The sequence below is a fragment of the Gallinula chloropus genome (assembly GCF_964237585.1).
Source record: "Gallinula chloropus genome assembly, chromosome: 37".
NCBI classification, from domain to species: Eukaryota; Metazoa; Chordata; class Aves; order Gruiformes; family Rallidae; genus Gallinula; species Gallinula chloropus.
In genome coordinates this window covers 43,763-57,344 of record NC_140122.1, presented here as the reverse complement: position 1 = coordinate 57,344, position 13,582 = coordinate 43,763, and the positions used below count along the sequence as shown (strand labels likewise).

At 61.0% G+C, this 13,582-nt stretch overlaps 1 protein-coding gene across 1 annotated transcript in view; it reads left to right on the top strand.

Annotated features, from left to right (window-relative positions):
* Positions 1-2,047: 2,047 nt before the first annotated feature.
* Positions 2,048-13,582, top strand: part of TTC5 (tetratricopeptide repeat domain 5) — a gene marked incomplete at its 5' end in the record, with an annotated part of 20,141 nt that continues 8,606 nt past the window's right edge. The window contains 10 exons of the mRNA XM_084277848.1: positions 2,048-2,158; positions 2,258-2,471; positions 3,903-4,114; positions 6,682-6,820; positions 8,000-8,091; positions 8,873-8,929; positions 9,703-9,849; positions 10,895-11,076; positions 12,247-12,391; positions 13,435-13,578. Coding sequence (XP_084133974.1) covers positions 2,048-2,158; positions 2,258-2,471; positions 3,903-4,114; positions 6,682-6,820; positions 8,000-8,091; positions 8,873-8,929; positions 9,703-9,849; positions 10,895-11,076; positions 12,247-12,391; positions 13,435-13,578 — 1,443 coding nt within the window. The remainder of the gene's footprint in view (positions 2,159-2,257; positions 2,472-3,902; positions 4,115-6,681; positions 6,821-7,999; positions 8,092-8,872; positions 8,930-9,702; positions 9,850-10,894; positions 11,077-12,246; positions 12,392-13,434; positions 13,579-13,582) is intronic.

The window sequence follows — 13,582 nt, the reverse complement described above, 5'->3', positions numbered from 1 at the left end:
TTAATGGGTAAATTTGAGCGGAATTGAGGGAAAAAGGGGAATTAATAGGTGAATTTGAGCGGAATTGAGGGAAAAAGGGGAATTAATAGGTGAATTTGAGGGGAAAACTGGACTAATAGGGAAATGTGAGGGAAAAAGGGGAATTAATAGGGAAATGTGAGGGAAAAAGGGGAATTAATAGGGAAATGTGAGGGAAAAAGGGGAATTAATAGGGAAATGTGAGGGAAAAAGGGGAATTAATAGGGAAATGTGAGGGAAAAAGGGGAATTAATAGGGAAATGTGAGGAAAAACTGGACTTAATAGGTAAATGTGAGGGGAAAAAGGGGAATTAATAGGGAAATTTGAGAGGAATTGAGGGAAAAAGGGGAATTAATGGGTAAATTTGAGCGGAATTGAGGGGAAAATTGGACTTAATAGGGAAATGTGAGGGGAAAAAGTGGACTTAATAGGTAAATGTGAGGGGAAAAGTGGAATTAATAGGGAAATTTGAGCAAAAGTGAGGGAAAAAGTGGACTTAACAGGGAAATTTGAGGGAAAAGGGAATTAATAGGGAAATTTGAGCGGAATTGAGGGAAAAAGTGGACTTAATAGGTAAATGTGAGGGGAAAAGGGGAATTAATAGGGAAATTTGACGGAAAAAGTGGACTTAGTAGGGAAATGTGAGGGGAAAAGTGGACTTAATAGGTAAATGTGAGGGGAAAAAGTGGACTTAATAGGTAAATGGGGGGGGAAAGGGAATTAATGGGTAAATTTTGGGGAAAAAGTGGACTTAGTAGGTAAATGTGAGGGAAAAAGGAATTAATAGGTAAATTTGAGTGGAATTGAGGGAAAAAGTGGACTTAGTAGGTAAATGTGAGGGGAAAAGTGGATTTAATAGGTAAATGTGAGGGAAAATGTGGACTTAATAGGAGGGGAAAAGTGGACTTAATAGGTAAATGTGAGGGAAAAAGTGGATTTAATAGGTAAATTTGGGGGGAAAGTGGACTTTATAGGTAAATGTGGGGGGAAAAGTGGACTTTATAGGTAAATGTGGGGGGAAAAGTGGACTTTATAGGTAAATTTGAGGGGAAAAAGTGGACTTAATAGGTAAATGTGAGGGAAAAAGTGGACTTAATAGGTAAATGTGAGGGGAAAAAGTGGACTTAATAGGTAAATTTGAGGGAAAAAGGGGAATTAATAGGTAAATTTGAGGGGAAAAGTGGACTTAATAGGTAAATTTGAGGGAAAAAGTGGAATTAATAGGTAAATGTGAGGGGAAAAGTGGAATTAATAGGTAAATTTGAGGGAAAAAGTGGAATTAATAGGTAAATTGGGGAAAAAGTGGAATTAATAGGTAAATTTGAGGGAAAAAGTGGACTTAATAGGTAAATTTGAGGGAAAATGTGGACTTAATAGGTAAATGTGAGGGGAAAAGTGGACTTAATAGGTGAATTTGAGGGAAAAAGTGGACTTAGGTAAATATGAGGGAAAAAGTGGACTTAATAGGTAAATTTGAGGGAGAAAGTGGACTTAATAGGTAAATTGGAGCGAAACTGAGGGGAAAAGTGGAATTAATAGGTAAATTTGAGCGGAATTGAGGGGAAAAGTGGAATTAATAGCTAAATTTGAGTGCAATTGATGGGAAAAAGTGGACTTAATAGGGATATTGGAGCGGAATTGAGGGAAAAAGTGGACTAAATAGGTAAATGTGAGGGAAAAAGTGGACTTAATAGGTAAATTTAAGCGAAAGTCAGGGAAAAAGGGGTTTAGTTAGGGCGAAAAAAGCTTAAAAAGGGAGTTTTGAAGGGGAAAAAGGGGTTTAAAAGGAGAAAAAGGTGAAAAGCCTCCTGGAAAGCAGCTGGAAGCGGCTGCGGGGGCGTGAGGCGAGGAGGCGGCGGGCGGAGCTCTGGCCTGAGGCGACAGAAAGGGCGGGAAGCGGCGAACCGAGAAGCGGCGCCGCCGATTGGCCAAAGCGGCGGGGTTGGGCGTCGCTGATTGGCTGCGGGCGGGGTGCGGGGCGGGACTAAGGCGAGGCGGTGGAGCTGGTGGGGGGGGGGGGAAGACAAGATGGCGGCGCTGGCGGAGGAGGAGGAGGACGCGGCGGCGGGCGAGGAGAAGGAGGATGGGGATGAGGAAGGGGAGGACAGCGATGGCGGCGCCGCCCTGCAGCGGCTGGAGGTGGCGGGGGGGAAGCAAAGGGGGTGGGGTGAGGGGTTATAGAGGGATCCCGGCCGCTTTTAACCACCCCTGTTGCCCCCCCCCCCCCCCCCGCCTCAGGAGCTGCTGGCGGGGCTGCACCGCTTCCGCGACGGGCTGAAGGGGAGAGGGGAGAGCGATCAGGCGGCCTCGTCACCTTCACCGGACTCCCCAGCACCTCCCGAACCGGGGTCGGCCCCTTCCGAGCCTCAAGGCCCCTCCGAGCCTCAGGACCCGGCGGCAGCGCTGGCTGAGGAGATGGAGAAGACGCTGAAGCTGATGGAGGAGGTGCCGGGTGAGTGTGTGTGTGGGGGCTGAGAGCTGATTGGTTGATAGAGGGGGGTGGGAGGAGGGATTTGCGCGCTGATTGGCTGGGAAGCTTGGAGGGGCGGGACCTGGCGGCTCATGAGGGTGGGCGGGAGCTGAGCGCTGATTGGCTGGGGGTTGGGGGGGGCTTAGAGGGTGATTGACACCTGAGGGTGGCGTGGAGCATCAGGGGGCGTGGTCATGGGTAACGGGGTGGGGGTAACTGGAGGGGACTGGGAGGGACTGGGAAGGGATTTGGGGGAATTGAGGGAGAGTGGGGGGTACTGGGAGGCACTGGGAAGGACTGGGAGGGAACTAGGAGGCACTGGGAGGGACTGGGAGGGGAGTGGGGGGGACTGGGGGGTTACTGGAGGTGACTGGGAGGGACTGGGAAGGGATTTGGGGAGGTTGGGAGGGGAGTGGGGGAGACTGGGAGGCACTGGGGGTAACTGGGAGTCCCTGGGAGGAGAGTGAGGGGGACTGGGGGGTAACTGGGCGTCACTGGGAGGGACTGGGGAGTTACTGGGAGGGAACTGGGAGGCACTAGGGGTAACTGGGAGTCACTGGAAGGGGAGTGGGAGGTACTGGGGGATTACTGGGGGTCACTGGGAGGGAGTGGGGAGTTACTGGGAGGGGCTGGGAAGGGATTTGGGGGGATTGAGGGAGACAGGGGGGTACTGGGAGGCACTGGGAAGGACTGGGAGGGAACTAGGAGGCACTTGGAGGGACTGGGAGGGGAGTGGAGGGGACTGGGGGGTTACTGGGGGTCACTGGGAGGGACTAGGGGGATACTGGGAGGGACTGGGAAGGGATTTAGGGGGATTGAGGGAGACTGGGGGGTACTGGGAGGCACTGGGAAGGACTGGGCGGGAACTGGGAGGCACTAGGGGTAACTGGGAGTCACTGGGAGGGGAGTGGGGGGGACTTGGGGGTAACTGGGGGTCACTGCGAAAGACTGGGAGGCGCTGGGAGGGGCTGGGGGGTTACAGGGAAGGACTGGGAAGGGATTTGGAGGGACTGGGAGGGGAGTGGGGGGACTGGGAGGGACTACTAGGGGATTGGGGGAGCCTGGGAGGAGGGGCTGGGGGGGTTACTGGGATGGACTGGGAAGGGATTTGGGAGGACTGGGGGGTTCCTCTTAGGCACTGGGGGTGACCGGCAGAGACTGGGAGTGGATTGGGGGTGACTGGAAGAGACTGGGGGGTTACTGGGAGGCACTGGGGGGGTCAGTGGGAGGGACTGGGGGCAACTGGGAGGGACTGGGAGGGACTGGGAGGGGATTGGGGGTTACTGGGAGGGACTGGGAGGAGATTGGGGGTTACTGGGGGGTTACTGGGAGGGACTGGGAGGGGATTGGGGTTTACTGGGGGTTACTGGGGGGCACTGGGAGGGACTGGGAGGTAACCCCGCCCCCCCTCAGTGCCCCGGCAGGCGCGGGGCCGGGCCCTGCTGCTCCGGGCTCAGGCATTGGCTGTGAGCCCGGGGGGCGGGGCCAGGGCCGAGCAGGCGCTGAGCCGGGCGGTGAAACTCGAGCCGGGATTGGTCCCCGCCTGGACCCGCCTGGGGGAGGAGCTCTGGCGACGCGGTGACATCACCGGCGCCCGCGCTTGCTTCGCCGGGGCGCTGGCGCACGTGAGTGGGACTGGGAGGGGATTGGGAGGCACTGGGAGGGGATTGGGAGGCACTGGGTGGGACTGGGAGGGGACTGGGAGGGGATTGCGGGGCACTGGGAGGGGACTGGGAGGCACTGGGAGGGGATTGAGGGGCACTGGGAGGGGACTGGGGTGGGTTGGGAGGGGACTGGGAGGCACTGGGAGGGACTGGGAGGGGATCGGGAGGCACTGGGAGGGTATTGAGGGGCACTGGGAGGGGACTGGGGTGGGTTGGGAGAGCACTGGGAGGCACTGGGAGGAACTGGGAGGGGATTGGGAGGCACTGGGGCGCAGTGGGAGGGGATTGAGAGGGATTGGGAGGCACTGGGAGGGGACTGGGAGGCACTGGGAGGGGATTGGGAGGGATTGGGAGGGACTGGGAGGGGACTGGGAGGCACTGGGAGGGGATTGAGGGGCACTGGGAGGGGACTGGGGTGGGTTGGTAGGGGACTGGGAGGGACTGGGAGGCACTGGGAGGGGATTGAGGGGCACTGGGAGGGGACTGGGGTGGGTTGGGAGGGCACTGGGAGGCACTTGGAGGGGATTGGGAGGCACTGGGAGGGGATTGGGAGGGACTGGGAAGCACTGGGAGGGACTGGGAGGGGATTGGGGGGGAACTAGGTGGGGACTGGGGAGTTCCTGGCGTGTGACTGGTGTGTAACTGGTGTGTACTGGTGGTTACTGGTGTGTAACTGGTGTATAACTGGTGGTTACTTGTGGTTACTGGTGGGTAACTTGTGGTTACTGCTCTGTAACTTGTGGTTACTGGTGTGTTACTGGTGGTTACTTTTGGTTACTGGTGTTAACTGGTGTGTACTGGAGTGTACTGGTGTGTGACTGGTGTATAACTGGTGGTAACTGGTGTATAACTGGTGGTTACTGGTGTGTAACTGGTGTTTACTGGTGTGTAACTGGTGTGTACTGGTGGTTACTGGTGTATAACTAGTGGTTACTTGTGGTTACTGGTGTGTAACTGGTGGTTACTGGTGGTTACTGGTGCGTAACTAGTGTATAACTGGTGTGTAACTGGTGGTCACTGGTGGTTACTTGTGGTTACTGGTGTGTAACTGGTGGTCACTGGTGTGTAACTGGTATGTACTGGTGTTTACTGGTGTGTACTGGTGGTTACTGGTGTGTAACTGGTGTTTACTGGTAGTTACTGGTGTGTAACTGGTGTGTAACTGGTGCTTACTTGCGTGTAACTGGTGGTTACTGGTGTGTACTGGTGTATAACTAGTGGTTACTTGTGGCTACTGGTGTGTAACTGGTGGTTACTGGTGGTTACTGGTGTGTACCGGGTGGTTACTGGTGTGTACTGGTGTGTAACTAGTGTGTAAGTGGCATGTACTTGTGTGTAACTGGTGTGTGCTGGTGGTTACTGGTGGTGACTGGTGTATAACTGGTGGTCACTGGTGGTTACTGGTGGTTACTGGTGTGTACTGGTGGTTACTGGTGTGTAACTGGTGGTTACTGGTGGTCACTGGTGGTTACTGGTGGTTACTGGTGTGTATTGGTGGTTACTGGTGCGTAACTAGTGTATAACTGGTGGTTACTGGTGTTTACTGGTGTGTACTGCTGGTCCCTGGTGGTCCCTGGTGGTCCCTGGTGGTTACTGGTGGTCCCTGGTGGTCACTGGTGGTCACTGGTGTTTACTGGTGTGTACTGGTGGTTACTGGTGTGTAACTAGTGTATAACTGGTGGTTACTGGTGTTTACTGGTGTGTACTGGTGGTTACTGGTGGTTACTGGTGTATAACTAGTGGTTATTTGTGGGTTTTGCTGTGTAACTGGTGGTTACTGGTGGTCACTGGTGGTTACTGGTGGTCACTGGTGGTCACTGGTGTTTACTGGTGGTGACTGGTGGTTACTGGTGGTGACTGGTGGTGCCTGGCGCAGGGGGAGGACGCGGGGGCGCGGCGGCTGCTGTCCATGGTGGTCACTGGTGGTGACTGGTGGTCACTGGTGGTCACTGGTGTGTAACTGGTGCTTACTGGTGGTCACTGGTAATTACTGGTGTGTACTGGTGGTTACTGGTGGTGACTGGTGGTGACTGGTGGTGCCTGGCGCAGGGGGAGGACGCGGGGGCGCGGCGGCTGCTGTCCATGGTGGTGACTGGTGGTCCCTGGTGGTGACTGGTGGTGACTGGTGGTTACTGGTGTGTAACTGGTGGTTACTGGTGTGTAACTAGTGTATAACTGGTGTGTACTGGTGTTTACTGGTGTGTACTGGTGGTTACTGGTGGTTACTGGTGTATAACTAGTGGTTATTTGTGGGTTTTGCTGTGTAACTGGTGGTTACTGGTGGTCACTGGTAATTACTGGTGTGTACTGGTGGTTACTGGTGGTTACTGGTGGTGACTGGTGGTGCCTGGCGCAGGGGGAGGACGCGGGGGCGCGGCGGCTGCTGTCCATGGTGGTCCCTGGTGGTCCCTGGTGGTCCCTGGTGGTCACTGGTGGTTACTGGTGGTTACTGGTGGTGACTGGTGGTCACTGGTGGTCACTGGTGGTGACTGGTGGTTACTGGTGGTGACTGGTGGTGCCTGGCGCAGGGGGAGGACGCGGGGGCGCGGCGGCTGCTGTCCATGGCGCTGCGGGCGGGGCCGGGGGGCGGGGCCGAGGCCCTGCGGGACAGTCTGCGCCAGGCCGAGGCCGCCGTGCGCTGCGACCCCGCCGACTGGCGCTCCTGGTGTGAGTGGGAGGCACTGGGAGGCACTGGGAGGGACTGGGAGGGACGGGGAGGGGATTGGGAGGGACTGGGAGGGGACTGGGAGGGGATTGAGGGGCACTGGGAGGGGAATGGGGGGGACTGGGAGGGGATTGGGAGGGACTGGGAGGGACTGGGAGGGGCTGGGAGGGACTGGGAGGGGATTGGGAGGGACTGGGAGGGACTGGGAGGGGATTGGGAGGGACTGGGAGGGGATTGGGAGGGACTGGGAGGGGATTGGGGGGGACTGGGAGGCACTGGGAGGGGATTGGGAGGGACTGGGAGGGGATTGGGAGGGACTGGGAGGGGAGTGGGAGGGACTGGGAGGGGATTGGGAGGGACTGGGAGGGGAGTGGGAGGGGACTGGGAGGGACTGGGAGGGGACTGGGAGGGACTGGGAGGGGATTGGGGGGGACTGGGAGACACTGAGGGTCACTGGGAGGCAACTAGGAGGTACTGGGGGTCACTGGGTGGAAATTGGGAAGTGACTGGGAGGAACTGGGGGTCACTGGGAGTCAACTGAGGTGGAACTGGGAGGTACTGGGGGTCACTGGGAGGGATTGGGAGGTACTGGGAGGGGATTGGGGGCCACTGGGAGGCAACTGGGAGATACTGGGGGGCACTGGGAGGGACTGGGAGGGGATTGGGAGGGACTGGGATGGGACTGGGAGGCACTGGGAGTCACTGGGAGGCAACTGGGATGCAACTGGGAGGTACTGGGGGTCACTGGGAGGCAACTGGGATGCAACTGGGAGATACTGGGGGTCACTGGGAGGCACTGGGAGGGGATTGGGAGGCACTGGGACGGGACTGAGGGTCACTGGGAGGTAACTGGGAGGCACTGGGGGAGCCTTGTGGGCGGGGCTATGGGGCTGGGGGCGGGGCTAAAGGGGTTGATTGACAGCTGGGGGCGGGGCCAAGGGATTGATTGACAGCTGTGGGCGGGACTATGGGGCTGGGGGCGGGGCTAAGGGGGTGATTGACAGCTGGAGGGTCCTATGGGGCTGGGGGCGGGGCTAAGGGGGTGATTGACAGGTGGGGGCGGGGTTATGGGGCTGGGGGCGGGGCTTAAGGTGTTGATTGACAGCTGGGGGCGGGGCTAAGGGGTTAATTGACAGCTGGGGGCGGGGCTAAGAGGTTGATTGACAGCTGTCAATCAACAGACGTGCTGGGCAACGCCTACGTGTCGCTGTTCTTCGCGGGGGGGCAGAGCCCGGAGGCGGCGCGGAGAGCGCTGGGAGCCTACGCACAGGCGGTGACTGGGAGGGACTGGGAGGGACTGGGAGGGAGTGGGAGGGGATTGGGAGGGACTGGGAGGGGATTGGGAGGGGATTGGTGGGCATGGGGAGGTACTGGGAGGGGAGTGGGAGGGACTGGGAGGGGATTCGGGGGGACTGGGAGGGACTGGGGGGTTCTGGGAAGGACTGGGAGGGGATTGGGAGGGACTGGGGAGGATTGGGAGTGGATTGGGGGGGACTGGGAGGGGATTGGAGGGGATTGGGAGGGACTGGGAGGGGGATTGGGTGGGACTGGGAGGAACTGGGAGTGGATTGGGGGGGACTGGGAGGGGATTGGGGGGAATTGGGAGGGACTGGGAGGGGGTTGGAAGGGACTGGGGGTTACTGGGGAGAACTGGAACTCCCTGGGGGGGTCAATGCGGGTAACTGGGAGTCACTGGGGGATAACTGGGAGGGGATTGGGAGGGACTGGGAGGGGATTGGGAGGGGAGTGGGAGGGACTGGGAGTTTCTAGGTGTCACTGGGAGGGGATTGGGGGATACTGGGAGGGACTGGGAGACACTGGGAGGGGAATGGTGGGTAGTGGGGGCTACTGGGAGGGACTGGGAGGGGACTGGGGATTACTGGGGGTAACTGGGACTTCCTGCAGGGCTCACTGGGGGTAACTGGGAGTCACTGGGATGGTTGCTGGGCGGGACTGGGGGTAACTGGGAGGGACTGGGGGTAACTGGGAGGGGACTGGGGGTAACTGGGAGGGGTCTGGTGGGCGGGGCCAACTCCTCCCTCTCGTCCAATCAGGAGCGAGTCGACCCGGCGGCCGGAAACAGCCCCGACCTGCACCTGAACCGAGCCACGGTCAGCAGGCACTGGGAGCACTGGGAGGCACTGGGAGGCACTGGGAGGCACTGGGAGGGGACTGGGAGGGGATTTGGAGTCACTGGGAGTCACTGGGAGGGGCTGGGTGGGGACTGGGAGGCACTGGGAGGGGATTGGGTGGACTGGAAGGATGCTGGGAGTGACTGGGAGTGGACTGGAAGGGGACTGGGAGAGACTGGGAGGGGATTGGGAATCACTGGGAGGCACTGGGAGTTGTCTGGGAGTCACTGGGAGGGGATTGGGGAGACTGGGAGGGGATTGGGAGTCATTGGAGGGGACTGGGAGGGGATTGGGAGTCACTGGGAGGTAACTGGGAGCAGACTGGGAGTCACTGGGAGGGGACTGGGAGTCACTGGGTGGTCACTGGGAGCCACTGGGAGGGGACTGGGAGTCACTGGGAGTCACTGGGACTCACTGGGGGGTCACTGGGAGGGGACTGGGAGTCACTGGGAGTCACTGGGAGGCAACTGGGACTCACTGGGAGCCACTGGGAGGGGACTGGGAGTCACTGGGGAGTCACTGGGAGGGGACTGGGACTCACTGGGGGGTCACTGGGAGGGGACTGGGAGTCACTGGGAGCGGACTGGGAGGGACTGGGAGGGGACTGGGAGCCACTGGGAGGGGCTGGGAGGTTACTGGGAGTCACTGGGACTCACTGGGAGCGACTGGGAGGTAACTGGGAGTCACTGGGAGGGACTGGGACTCACTGGGAGGGACTGGGAGCCGCCAGCCAATGGGAGGCGCCGTTACAGCTGCTGCAGTACCAGGAGCTGTACGGCCCGGCGCTGGAGGGGCTGAGCCGAGCCGCCTCATTGGCTCCCGCCTGGGACGAGCCGCGGCGCCGACACGCCCACCTGACCGACTTCCTGTCCCACCTCTGCGGCCTGCTGGCCACCAGGGTGACTGGGAGGCACTGGGAGGCACTGGGAGGCACTGGGAGGGGATTGGGAGGGACTGGGAGGGGATTGGGAGGGGATTGGGGGGGACTGGGAGGGACTGGGAGGGGATTGGGAGGGACTGGGAGGGGACTGGGAGGCACTGGGAGGGGATTGGGGGGGACTGGGAGGGATTGGGAGGGACTGGGAGGGGATTGGGAGGGATTGGGAGGGACTGGGAGGCACTGGGAGGGGATTGGGGGGCACTGGGACGGGATTGGGAGGGACTGGGAGGGACTGGGAGGAACTGGGAGGGGATTGGGAGGGACTGGGAAGGACTGGGAGGGACTGGGAGGGGGAGGGACTGGGAGTCACTGGGAGGCAATTGGGAGGGGATTGGGGGGGACTGGGAGGGGATTGGGAGGGACTGGGAGGGGATTGGGAGTCACTGGGAGGGACTGGGAGGCACTGGGAGGGGATTATGGGCACTGGGAGGTGACTGCGAGTCACTGGGAGTCACTGGGAGGGGAATGGAACTCACTGGGAGGCTACTGGGAGGGACTGGGAGGAGATTGGGAGGGACTGGGAGGGGACTGGGAGTTACTGGGAGGGGACTGGGAGGCACTGGGAGGGGAGTGTGAAGCGATTGGGGGGACTGGGAAGGACTGAAAGGGACTGGGAGGGGATTGGGGGGGACTGAGAGGGACTGGGAGTCACTGGGACGCACTGGGAGGAGACTGAGACTCACTGGGAGGGGACTGGGAGTCACTGGAAGGCATTGGGAGGGGACTGGGAGCCACTGGGAGGTACTGGGAGGCACTGGGAGGGGACAGGGAGTCACTGGGAGTCACTGGGAGGCGACTGGGAGTCACTGGGACTCACTGGGAGGGGGTTGGGAGTCACGGGGAGTGACTGGGAGGGGACTGGGAGGCACTGGGAGGGACTGGGAGGGGCTTTGAGTGCCTCGAAGGGGGCGTGGCCTCAGCAGGAGGGGGCGTGGCCTGTCCAAATAGGGGCGCGGTCTGGCCAATGGGGGGCGTGGCCTGTCTAAGCCCCGCCCCCTCCCCAGGGGAAGCTGCGCGGGAAGCGGCGCCGGGGGCTGGCGGCGCCCCCTGACCCCGCCCACCTCGGCCCATTGGCTGGAGCCGCCCGGCCCCTCCCATTGGCTGCGCTGCGACCCGGGGCCAACCCCCGGCGCGTCCTATTGGCCAGAGTCATCTTCAGCCTCGTTCCCGAGGAGGGGGTGCCCTAGTGAGAGGGGGGGTGGGGGAGGGGCTGGGAGGGGAGTGGGAGGGACTGGGAGGGACTGGGAGGGACTGGGAGGGACTGGGAGGGACTGGGAGGGATTGGGAGGGACTGGGAGGGATTGGGAGGGATTGGGACGGACTGGGAGGGGATTGGGGGGGACTGGGAGGGGATTGGGAGGGGATTGGGAGGGACTGGGGGGCACTGGGAGGGATTGGGAGGGACTGGGAGGGGATTGGGTGGACTGGGAGACACTGGGAGACACTGGGAGGGGAGTGTCAGGGACTGGGAGGGACTGGGAGGGGATTCAGCATTACTGGGAGGCAATGGGAGGGACTGGGAGATAGCTGGGGCCTACTGGGTGTAAGTGGGAGGCACTGGGAGGTAACTGGGAGCGGACTGGGCTAGCTGGGAGGCAACTGGGAGAGACTGGGAGGGGAATGGGGGTAACTGGGAGGGACTGGGAGTGGAGTGGGGGTAACTGGGAGGGAGTGGGGGTAACTGGGAGGGACTGGGGGTAACTGGGAGGGGACTGGGGGTGACTGGGGGTAACTGGGAGGGACTGGGAGTAACTGGGGGTAACTGGGAGGGGAATGGGGGTAACTGGGAGGGACTGGGAGGGGAATGGGGGCAACTGGGAGGGACTGGGAGGGGAATGGGGGTAACTGGGAGGGACTGGGAGTGGAGTGGGGGTAACTGGGAGGGAGTGGGGGTAACTGGGAGGGACTGGCGGTAACTGGGAGGGGACTGGGGGTGACTGGGGGTAACTGGGAGGGACTGGGAGGGGACTGGGGGTAACTGGGGGGTAACTGGGAGGGGACTGGGGGTAACTGGGAGGGACTGGGAGGGGACTGGGCTAAATGGGAGGCAACTGGGGTGCATTGGGACTAACTGGGGGGTTACTGGGAGGGGACTGGGAGGGGACTGGGGGTAACTGGGAGTAACTGGGAGGGGACTGGGGGTCACTGGGGGTAACTGGGAGGGGACTGTGGGTAACTGGGAGGGGACTGGTGGTCACTGGGAGTAACTGGGAGGGGACTGGGGGTAACTGGGAGGGACTGGGAGGGGACTGGGAGGGGACGGGGGGTAACTGGGAGCGGACTGGTGGGTCACTGGGGGTAACTGGTGTGTAACTGGTGTGTAACTGGTGTGTAACTGGTGCTGCTGGTCCGGCAGCGCCGTGGGCGTGTCGGACGCGGAGGGCGCGGTCGCCGTGGTCACCGTCTACAACGCGGCGCCCGGCTGGGGCGTGGCCGTGGGGGATGGGCTGGCGCTGCCCGAGCCCAGGCTGAGGCTGCACCAGCACCAGCACCAGGGCAAGGTGGGCACTGGGAGGCACTGGGAGGCACTGGGAGGGACTGGGAGGGGACTGGGAGGGAGTGGGAGGCACTGGGAGGGGATTGGGAGGGACTGGGAGGCACTGGGAGGGGACTGGGAGGGGATTGGGAGGCACTGGGAGGGAGTGGGAGGGGACTGGGAGGGACTGGGAGGGGATTGGGAGGCACTGGGAGGGAGTGGGAGGGGACTGGGAGGTACTGGGAGGGGACTGGGGGAGAGTGGGGGGGGACTGGGAGGGAGTGGGAGGCACTGGGAGGGGACTGGGAGGCACTGGGAGGGGATTCGGAGGGGACTGGGGTGTACTGGGAGGCACTGGGAGGGATTGGGGGGCACTGGGAGGGACTGGGAGGGACTGGGAGGGGCTGGGAGGGAGTGGGAGGCACTGGGAGGGGATTGGGAGGGACTGGGAGGCACTGGGAGGGGATTGGGTGGCACTGGGAGGCACTGAGACTGGGCTGGGAGTCACTGGGTGTCACTGGGAAGCACTGGGAGGGGACTAGGAGGGGACTGGGAGGCACTGGGAGGGGACTGGGAGTCACTGGGAGGGGATTGGGGGGAGTGGGAGGGACTGGGGGTTACTGGGATTGACTGGGTTGCTACTGGGAAGGAACTGGGAGGGACTGGGATGAACTGGGTGGTTAGTGGGAGGGACTGGGAGACACTGGGAGCGACTGGGAGGGGATTGGGGGTTACTGGGATGGACTGGGGGTTACTGGGAGGCACTTGGAGGGCACAGGGCGGGGGTCTCTGGACTGACTGGGATGCTACTGGGAAGTCACTGGGATGAACTGGGAGGGGACTGGGGGTTACTGGGGGGCACTGGGAGGGGACTGGGGGTAACTGGGAGGGACTGGGGGTAACTGGGGGGGACTGGGGGTAACTGGGAGGGGACTGGGAGGCACTGGGAGGGACTGGGAGGCACTGGGAGGGCCTTTCTTGGTCTATACCGGCCCATACTGGTCCGTACTGGCCCGTACTGGTCCATACTGGCCCGTACTGGTCCTTACTGGTCCGCACTGGTCTCAGACCTTCTCCTTCTCGGGGCTCCGCGTGACGTCACCGCTGGCGCTGCTGGTCAACGGGCGGCGCCCCCCGGGCTCCGCCCTGGCCCCCGCGCGCCTGGCGCTCACCAACCAATCAGGGGCCGAGGACGACGAGGCCCCGCCCCCTCCTC